This window comes from Volvox carteri (assembly GCF_000143455.1).
Source record: "Volvox carteri f. nagariensis unplaced genomic scaffold VOLCAscaffold_131, whole genome shotgun sequence".
NCBI lineage: Eukaryota > Viridiplantae > Chlorophyta > Chlorophyceae > Chlamydomonadales > Volvocaceae > Volvox > Volvox carteri.
Genome location: NW_003307674.1, coordinates 47,693 through 58,379, shown reverse-complemented (window position 1 = coordinate 58,379; position 10,687 = coordinate 47,693). Strand labels below are relative to the sequence as shown.

Below are 10,687 nucleotides of genomic sequence, written 5' to 3'. Positions count from 1 at the left end.
TCACTGCGCATACAGTATGCAACTACATGCTCCATAACGCGTGCGTTTGGTCGTTGTGGACTTCATGCGTGAACGGAGCGCGCTCCCGTAGGTCCTCAGCTGAGTTGCATATATACCAAGCACGGCGCTTCTGGTCCGCGCAATGCAGGAATTAGCCATCAGCCAGCACAGGAGCTACGGCCCACTCGCGCGAACAGCGCGCTCTAGTCTGTCCGTCGTTCCGTCTCTCCGTCTGTCCACCCAGTCGCCGGTTCAACCCCTAGTGCGCCGCTTTTTTCTTTTTGCGCGCCGCTTTTCTTCTTTTTTTTCTTCGTATGCTTCATATGCTTCATATGCTATGCTTCATATGCTTCATATGCACATATGCATCTTATGCGATATGCGATATGCAGCGATAGCAGATCGCAAACTTCAACGTGCAAATTTCAGCACACGCACATATGCATGATATGCTTCATATGCTTCATATGCTTGATATGCACATATGCACATCTGCGTCTTATGCGATATGCGATATGCAGCGATAGCAGGTCGCAAACTTCAACGTGCAAACTTCAACACGCGCACTTCACGATACGTGCACACGCACATATGCATGATATGCTTCATATGCTTCATATGCTTGATATGCACATATGCATATTATGCGATATGCGATATGCAGCGATAGCAGATCGCAAACTTCAACGTGCAAACTTCAACACACGCACATATGCATGATATGCTTCATATGCTTCATATGCTTGATATGCACATATGCACATCTGCATCTTATGCGATATGCGATATGCAGCGATAGCAGATCGCAAACTTCAACGTGCAACCTTCACCACGCAAATTTCGACGCGCAAACTGCTGCCGAACTTTGCACGTTTAACTACTATATTCCTAATTTCAACGCACGAAGCCCGACACGTAAGGCTAAACATCCAAACTTCGACGCGCAGCAAACTTTTACACACAGCTCGCCGTGCAATATTGAACACACAACGTCACACGCGCACTTCGATGCGCAAACGTTAGAGCACACGTGCAACCGTAGTGCGCAATTCAAGTGCGCATGGTGCGCAAAGTTCAACGTGCATACTTCAACATGCGAACTTCAACAAGCGAGCTGTTGCTGCACTTTGGATGTTGAAATACTATATTTCTATCAATTTCAACGCACGAAGCCCGACACGTGCAGCTCAACAAACTTCAACACGCATCAAACTTTCACACACGGCTCAGTCAATAGGAGGTTGGACACACACACACGTGCACTTCGGCGCGCAAACGTTAGAGCACAAGAGTGCAACCGCGCGCCGAAACACAGTTCTAAACGCGCAATTCAACGTGCAATTCAACGTATAATTTGACGCGGAATTCAACACGCGCTTCAGCATGCAAATCGACGTGCGTTTCAACGTGTGCTTGAACGCGCGCGTTCGTATGTCGTATCGGTTTGCAGCTTCCGCATCGGAAATACTGCCGTACGCGCTTCAGGCAGCATCGTCTGGATTCTTTGACGTTTCTGAACTTTGCGCGTTGACTTTTCTTGTGCATCCGACTTCGCGCGTTGAACTTCGCGTGCTAATCTTTGCATATCCAATTCCTCCGCATCGAACTTTGCGCGTTCGACTTTGCGCGTTGAACTTTCCGCATTATAACGTGCTCGCATTAGAACGCAATTCAATTCACCTGTCAACCGATTGCAACTGTCACCACAACGATTTCTTTTTTTTCTTCTTATGCTTCATATGCTTCATATGCTTCGTATGCTTCATATGCTTCATATGCACAGCTGCACGTATGCTTCATATGCACATATGCACATATGCTCCATCTGCACAAACGCGCAGTTCGACGCGCAATTCTCGCTTTGTGCGCGCCTCCACTTTTGCGCATCTCCACTTTTGCGCACCGTGCACAGATTTATTTATGCTATCCGAACTACCTAAGCAGGCTCAACTCCTCTTTGTGCGCAACTTCAAAATTGTGCACATCGAGGTTTGCGCGGTGCTGGGCCTTGTGCGTTTATTTCTGTTGCGGCCCCAACTTTGCATCTCCAATTCCTCCGCCACGAATTTTGCATTTTGTACTTCTGATTATAACGTGTTCGCAATAGAACGTAAAGCAAAATAACCTGTATACCGATTGCAGCTGTTACCAGCCGCCGCCTTGCACTTTGCACGGAGGGCAGTTTGCGCCGGGCCTTATGTGTGGATTTGTGTTGTGGCCCCGGCTTTATACGCTATACTTTGCGTGTTCACCTCTGCATATATCTTTCTTACAGTAACAACCTGACCGCTTTAAACTTCACGCGTTGAATCTTCTTCTGCATCCGACTTCGCACGTTAAAGCTACTCTTTGCAACTCCCTCTCCTCCGCGTCGAACTTTCCGCGTTCGGCTTTGCGCATCTACCATTCCGCATAATAACGTGTTCACGCTTAATTTCCACTGTCGACCGAGCGCAACTGTGCTGGGCCTGGTGCCTTTCCGGTCTTCTTTCCTCCAACTTTGCGCATCTCCAGTTTTGCGCACTGTGCGCAGATTTATTTATGCTACCCGATCTACCTAAGCAGACTCAACTCCTCTTTGTGCGCAACTTCAAAATTGTGCACATCGAGGTTTGGGCGGTGCTGGGCCTTGTGCGTCTATTTCTGTTGCGGCCCCAACTTTGCATATCCAATTCCTTCGCCTCGAGCTTCGCATTCTGTACTTCTGATTAGAACGGAGCAGGAGCACAGCGCCTAGTGGTTCCGCGCAATTCAGGAATCAGCCAGCAGCCAGCATCAGCCATCAGCCAGCACACCGGCTTTGCGCATGTACCATTCCGCATAATAACGTGCTCCCGCTTAAGTTCCACTCTCCACCGAGCGCAACTGTGCTGAGCCTTGTGCCTTTCCGGGTTTCGCTTTGTGCGCGCCTCCAACTTTGCGCATCTTCAGTTTTGCGCGCCGTGCGCAGATTTATTTATGCTATCCGATCTGCCTAAGCAGGCTCAACTCCTCTCTGTGCGCATCTTCGAAATTGTGCACATCCACGTTTGCGCGGTGCCGGGCCTTGTGCGCTTATTTCTGTTGCGGCCCCAACTTTGCATATCCAATTCCTCCGCCTCTAATCTTGCATTTTGTACTTCTCAATATAACGTGTTCCCAATAGAACGTAAAGCAAATTGCAGCTGTTACCAGCCGCCGCCTTGCACTTTGCACGAAGTACAGTTTGCGCCGGGCCTTATGTGTGGAGTTGTGTTGTGGCCCCGACTTTATACGCTATGCTTTGCGTGTTCACCTCTGCATAACAACTCTTTAAAATTAACGCCTTGCATCTTCTTCTGCATCGCGCGTTAAAGCTAATCTGTACATCTCCCTTTCCTCCACCTCAAACTTTCCGCGTTCGGCTTTGCGCATATACCATTCCCCATAATAACGTGTTCCCGCTTAGTTTCCATTGTCCACCGAGCGCAACTGTGCTGGGCCCTGTGCCTTCCCGGTTGTCGCTTTGTGCGCGCCTCCGACTTTGCGCATCTCCGGTTTTGCGCACCGTGCGCAGCTTTATTTATGCTATCCCATCTACCTCAGCAGGCTCAACTCCTCTTTGTCCGCGTCTTCAAAATTGTGCACGTGGAGGTCTGCGCGGTCCAGCGCGCTTCCAGCTGGTTTGCATGCTTAAACTCGGTCGTATATCGCTGCTCCGTCTCGCGTGCTGCCTGCTGCAGAGGAGCGCCAGGACATCGGCCCCGGCTGCTGAACCAGGCAGCTGAAACGGAGCCTGCGCCTACTGAAGCAGGCAGCACGCGAAACGGAGCAGCGGTACACGACCCGGTTCCAGCATGCACGCCAGCTAGAAACCCGCTGGACCCGCTAGTCGACAGTTGAAGCCACGACCCGCCACTGTACGGCGTTAAATGACAGCGTCCGGACCCCGGACGACACGCTCGCTCCCTACGGGAAGGAATGGGGAGCTGTCCACCTGTGTGTGGAGCCCCCTGCGGGTTCGAGTCCCGCGCGAGCGTTTCACACTGGCTGACAGGCTAAAGTTGCGTGCTACCCTCTGCAACCTCAGTTTCCTTCCGCCTTCGTATTGTGTGTGTGTGTGGCCCTTAAGCGCCGTATGTGCTTCTGAGGGCCGCTTGCTATACTTGCTGCGGAATGTCTGATTTGCATATACCAATCAGCCCTCCCGAGCATGGCGCATAGTCATTCTTGCTATACTTGCTGCGGAATGTCTGAGTTGCATATACCAATCAGCCCTCCCGAGCATGGCGCATAGTCATTCCGCGCAATGCAGAAAACAGCCATCAGCCAGCAGAGGAGCTACGGCCCACTCGCGCGAACAGCGCGCTCTAGTCCCTCCGTCCGTCTCTCTATCTGTCCACCACGTCGCCGGTTCAATCCCCAGCGCGCGCGCGTCTTTTTTTTGCGCGCTTTTTTTCTTTTTTTTTCTTCGTATGCTTCATATGCTTCATATGCTTCATATGCTTCGTATGCTTCGTGTGCTTCATATGCTTCATATGCACATATGCGTCTTATGCGATATGCGATATGCAGCGCTAGCAGATGGCAAACTTCAACGTGCAGACTTCAACACACGCACTTCACCATACGTGCATACGCACATATGCTTCGTATGCTTCGTATGCTTCGGACGTGCGCGGAGTGAATGCCGTGCACGCTTCATACAGCGCCGTTCTTCGCTTGTAAGCTTTGACGATGCTCGCAATTCACCTTGCCACTGTGCCGAAGTACTTTCGAGCTTTTTGCTCTTTCTTTTCGCTTCTTTCATGCGCTTCAATTCCGCGTCGGAATTAATGCCGTACGCGCTTCATACAGCGCCGTCATTCGCTTGTAAGCTTTGACGATCCTCGCAATTCCCCTTGTCACTGTGCCGGAATGTTTTCAAGTTTTTTGCTGTTTCTTTTTGCTTTTTCCGCGTTATTCGCCATTCACAACAGAATGAATGCCGTACGCGCTTCATACAGCGCCGTTCTTCGCTTGTAAGCTTTGACGATGCTCGCAATTCACCTTGCCACTGTGCCGAATTACTTTCGAGCTTTTTGCTCTTTCTTTTCGCTTCTTTCGCGCGCTTCGATTCCGCGTCGGAATTAATGCCGTACGTGCTTCATACAGTGCCGTTCTTCGCTTGTGAGCTTTGACGATTCTCGCAATTCCCCTTGTCACTGTGCCGGAATATTTTCAAGTTTTTTGCTCTTTCTTTTTGCTTTTTTCGCGTTCTTCGCCGTTCACAACCTCGTATCCTTAACGGCTTAATTAGTATACGTGCTCGCTTCGCCGGGTCCGCCTTCATGTCGGATCAGTCGCCTGCTTCGAAACGGCTCCGGTTGGGCTCGCTTGCGGACGGCTTCCGCAGTGGTGGAAGAATACGTCCGTTCGCTGATTTGAGTACGGGCCGTGCAGCTGGGCAGCAGCAGCATGCCGCAGCACAGCAGACAGCCATGCAAATAAATTCAGCGGGGCCCGCAGAGGCAGCTGCTGCAGATACACAGCTGGAGGGGCAGCACCAGGGTGCTGATGCTTCTGCTGCAGAAGTACGGGAGAGATGGCAGCGGCAGAAAGCTGCACAGCGTGCGGCAGCCCTTCCTGAACTACGGTTGTTGCAGCGGCAGCAGGACGCTGCACGGCACGCAGCTGCACGTGCTGACCCGGAGGTGAGGGCACAGCAGCGGATGCATGACACAGCACAGCATGCTGCTGCACGGGCTGACCCGGAGGTGAGGGTGCAGCAGCAGTTGCGTGATGCTGCACAGCATGCCGCTGCACGTGCTGATCCGGAGGTGAGGGCGCTCCAGCAGCAGCGGAACACAGCACAGCATGCCGCTGCACGTGCTGATCCGGCGGTGAGGGTGCTCCAGCAGCAGCGGAACACAGCACAGCATGCCGCTGCATGTGCTGATCCGGAGGTGAGGGCGCTCCAGCAGCAGCGGAACACAGCACAGCATGCGGCTGCACGTGCTGATCCGGAGGTGAGGGCGCTCCAGCAGCAGCGGAACACAGCACAGCATGCGGCTGCACGTGCTGACCCGGAGGTGAGGGTGCTCCAGCAGCAGCGGAACACAGCACAGCATGCGGCTGCACGCGCTGACCCGGAGGTAAGGGTGCTTCAGCAGCAGCGGAACACAGCACGGCATGCAGCTGCACGCCAGGTGCAGCAGCAGAATCAGCAGGCCACTCCTAAGGATACCCTCTTGGCTCGCATGCACCGCCTCCTGCGGTTCGCGAACCTTCATGGTGATGACGCCATTGATTTGCCCGAGTTTCTGTTGGCACTTCCAGAGGGCCGCGTGCAGGACCTTCCTGGCGGTCAGTTACCGCCTGACAGGCAGGTACCCTACACCGTGCAGCTGCACTGTGCGTCGACCATGGCTGCTGCCTTGCGCCGGCGCATGCCCTCCCGTGTCTGTGCTGTGTGCTCAGAGGTGTGCTCGGAGGACCAGTCGACGGTGCTGCACTGGATGGAGATTCCCAACGTTGACATTTTACGTGCAGACGTCATGTGTACGGACGCTGTGCAGCGCTGGGGGCATACTCTGGTGTGGCGGCGGATGGCGCGTACAGCTCAGGGAGACGCACCACTGCCACCTGACCCAGTCCTGCCTGCTCGGTATCGTGTTAGCCGGGCTGAGCGGGATGGTGCTGTGGATGAGGACGGCGGCAGTGGAGCAGGCAGGCTGGTAGATGATGCAGTGGAAGGAGCATTAGAGGTGGATGGGGATGCTCCGGGAACCGGCGGTTCAGAGTCAGCGACGACTGAGCAGCAGCCGCCTGATCAGCTTCCATCGGATCAACAGCCGCGCCCCCCGCGGGTGCTGCCCAGAGCCTGTCTGGACGACCCCTCCAGTGTTGAGGTGCCGTATTGCATGCGTCTGGAGCCGGACCTGCCCAACCGCACTATGCTGGTTGGTGATGGCGCTACAGAACGCATCTTCGTATGCAACATCTGCCACAAGGCCCTGAGCGGTGAGTCAGTCTGTGCTATGAGTTGTAACTTCTGCCTGCATCTTCTTGCTCCGTTCATCCACAGCATGTAGTTGTTTCTCCTACCTTTGCTGGCCACGTTCATACTGATTTCCTAGTCATCTCAGCTCTGCTTGTCCATGTTTGCTCCTCTCCTGCAGCTCGGCGAGTCCCCGAAGCTGCACTGGCGCGCCTGGACCCTGGTGATGTGCCGCGCGTCAATCATCTGGGTGACCCTCTGCCGTCCCCCACTTTCTTGGAGGGGCAGCTTCTGGGCCGCGGCCGCATCGTCCAGCAGTTGCTCATCATGTACCTGGCAGACCGACCGCCGGACGTCTTCCCGCGTGCTGTAAAGACTCACGGCATTGGGGTCGTAAATCCTGACCCGAATATGCTGCGAGCACAGCTGCCGGCGCGGGCATCTGACCTGGCCGGCGCTATCACAGTTGTCTGTGTCGACCAGGTTCGCAGCCGGGTGGAGCTGCTAGAACGCATGCGAAAGGCGCCAGGTCTTCAGGTGCGAGGACAGGTCATCGTCGCCTGGGTCCGTTTTTTGCAGCACAACGATGAGGAGGAGCTGGCTATTGATGAGGATGCTCTGCAGGAGTACGAGCGCATGGGCTGTGCTGCAGGCGTGCCGGACGAAATCTTGCATGCCGCCCTTGCACCAACGGATCCGGAGGTGGCGAACGTTCTCCGCACCACCTTCCTGCACGACCGCACGGGTGCGGCAGGTGTGCGGCAGTTCCAGGACGTGGTGGAAGCGGCTGTTCGTGATGGCAATCTTGCCGATGCAGCTGCGGCACCTGACGTGGATACTGCAGGACCCGTGCAACCTACGCTGGCGGATCCGACCCCGAATGCAGGTGTGTTCTTTTGTTACTGTGTTTCATGCGAGCTGTTGTGTGCCCTCTGTTTTCGTGTTGCCCTCGTACTGCACTTTCTGCACCGGACAGTTGCTACCGCCGCTGCCCCGTGCATCAAGAGGGTGCTCCTCTTGTGCTGACGGATCTTGATGCACAGCCTGACCACCTGGATAAGCTGGACTCCTGCAGCACCCTCGCCTGTCCCGCTAGTGGTGTATTCTACTACTCCTCTGTATGTATTCTTGAGTGCAGGACAGAACCCTGGGCCGGGGCCATTCACCGCCATCCTGCGGGAACCTGCCGACCAGCCAGCTGAAGGTGCGCCAGGTGCGTGCGTTCTCTTGCTTGGCTGAGCATAGGGCTAAACGCGTCTTCGCTTGTTTGTGGCGTGTTTGAGGTGCTTCGATTCCACTTCCGTCCGGCATATGTACACGCCACACTGCATTTACGGCCGTTGATGCGCCATGCTAACACATCGCATGACTTGCCAGATCATGCATCCTGACCCAGCTCTTGCGCATCTGTCGTCTGATCCTGCAGTCGATCCGGCAGCTGCCACTCTGGACGAGCTGGAGCTGATCCTGCCACAGCCGTCGAATGTGGGTGATGATGGCAGCGAAATTGACCCCTTCCCGGGCCGAGTGGAGGACCTTCTGACTGGCCGCGCACGGCTTGCGTTTGCGGCTGGTGGCCGTGACAGCCACGTGCTGGATGACCGTCATCCCGCCATCCTTACCCTTTGCTTCCCCCAGTCCTTCCCGTACGGCTTTTCTGGTCAGCGCCCCCGCGGCATGTCTTTTCCGGCGTATTGTCGCCACCTGCGGCACCGCGTGCCGCGGACACAATTCGGCGGCAATCTCATGCTGCTGGCATGCATGTACGACATCTGCGTGCGCCACGAAAGCATGGCGCAAGTGGGCATCACCATGAACATGCGGCCGCATCTTGGCGAACCAGCGGCGTGTGTGCCGCGTGATGTAATCCGTGCTATGGGCACCATACTGGCGCTGCCGTATCGGCACTCGCAGCGGCGGCAGCTGCTTGCGCAGCAGTCGCCGCTGGTTAAGGCGCTGGTGGAGGGGGCCCGCCTCAGTACTCTGCGTCTCGACCTCACAGACGCGTATTACAACGGTGCCCGATCCAAGATGCGTGCAGCCGCCCTCACCATTGGCTGGCCCCCGCTGTCCTTCACCGTAAATCCGGCAGATATGCATGCAGCCTGTGCAGTCGTGGCCTCCGGACAGGTGTTGGACTTCGACAATGATGGACGACCGCAACATATCCCGAGCACGGTGGAGAAGTGGCGGCGTGTGAAGGATGACCCGTACAGTTGCGCCGCCCTGCTGGTGGCCACCAAGGAGGTTCTGGTGGAGGAGCTCTTCGGCTTCGCGCCGGGCGCCATGCAGCAGACAAACCCGCGCTGCTTCTGTGGGCTCACATTTGAGGTGGCGGTCAAGGTGGAGCAGAGCGGCCGCCTCGCCCTGCACATCCATGGTGTTGCGCATGTGGCCACGTTCGCAGTCGAGCGCCTTCAGGCGCTGTTCAGTGGACCCAACTGCCGAGCGCTGGCCCTGGCATACGCCCTGTGCGCCATGTGGTATCCCTCGCCGTACTATGACCCTTTCGTCTGCGGTGCAGAACACTACGTCATGGACATGACCGTCGAAGAGGTCCAGCAGCATGGCCGTGCGCCTCCGCCCGTTGACAAGTCCTGCCCGCCTGCAGCATATGATTTTGGCAGGCTGGCCGGCTGTGCAGGTGGCGGACTCCCGCCGCCTCCCCGGCACGCTGCTTGCCGTGCGCACCACGCGGCCGTCATTCGCAGCACGCTTACTCATACACATAACGACACCTGCAAGCGACACGGCTGCCGTGGCACAGATGATAGCTGTGGCATGGCATTCCCTCGTGTCCTGCACAGCGCCTTCCAGTGGATTGGCACCGGCGGCCTCTTCCTTCTGCCGCGATTGGGCCCGAACATTGTACCGCACATGCCAGCTGCAGCGCTGGCATTTGGGTGCAACCAGCTGTTTAGTCTGGCGTGCGAGGTGGATCGCGTCTACACGGCAGAGGCAGCAGCACAACTGGCCCGCCCTGAAGATGAACGGGGGGACTGTGTGCTGCTGCAGCCTGCTGCTGACCGCGCCCGCGATGTTGCCTACTACAGCACGAAGTACACTGGCAAGAGCATCAACGACAGCCAGGCGCAGCTGACATGCAACGCTCTTACCCGAGTGCAGGATTTCCTGCTAGCTGGAAGGACGCCGAATCCGATGCGGATCAAGGATCACGAGTTTGGCCACACCACCGCCGACACGTGGTACTACCATGGCGCCCGATACATCCTCCTTGATACAACTGCTGCCGATGCCGGAGCGAGCCACAACAACGAGGTGGAAGCCTGCGGCCTGCTTGAGGATGGCCGCGAGCCAGCAGATGACGGCCGTGGCCCCTATCGCCGGCTCAAGTACCTTCCAGCGGCCGTCATTGTGCGGCCTATAAGCGGCCACATCCCCGGCACCGTGCTGCAGGGCCTTGCAGACTACGCCAGCAGGGGTGGTGCCTTCATCCTGTCACCCCGGGCGTCTTGCATTGCCGAGGTCGACATGCCTGCCGCCGGGTACGGCACCATCACAAAGCAGATCCGGCGCCTCAACGTACCGCTCGGCGACCGCCAGGCGGTCACCGATTACTTCGTGCAAGGCCGCAGCTTCAAAGACGAGTGCTGGCTGGTGGATCTCGCTGTCCCACCCAACGGCATCAAGCGCGCCACCCTGTATGTGCTGCTGACCCGCTTCAAGACGCTGGACCACGTCGTCTGCTCCGGCCGCTCTACACTACACCGCACGAGCGCAAGAGGATAA

The 10,687-nt window shown here is 56.3% G+C and overlaps 1 protein-coding gene across 1 annotated transcript; it reads left to right on the top strand.

Moving 5' to 3' along the window:
* Positions 1-5,288: 5,288 nt before the first annotated feature.
* Positions 5,289-10,687, top strand: VOLCADRAFT_100621 (uncharacterized protein; the record flags this gene model as incomplete). Its single annotated transcript, XM_002959180.1, has 7 exons — positions 5,289-5,714; positions 5,778-6,960; positions 7,119-7,682; positions 7,755-7,823; positions 8,076-8,150; positions 8,364-9,581; positions 9,705-10,687. 7 exons carry the CDS (start codon positions 5,289-5,291, stop codon positions 10,685-10,687), a joined length of 4,518 nt encoding a protein of 1,505 aa, XP_002959226.1.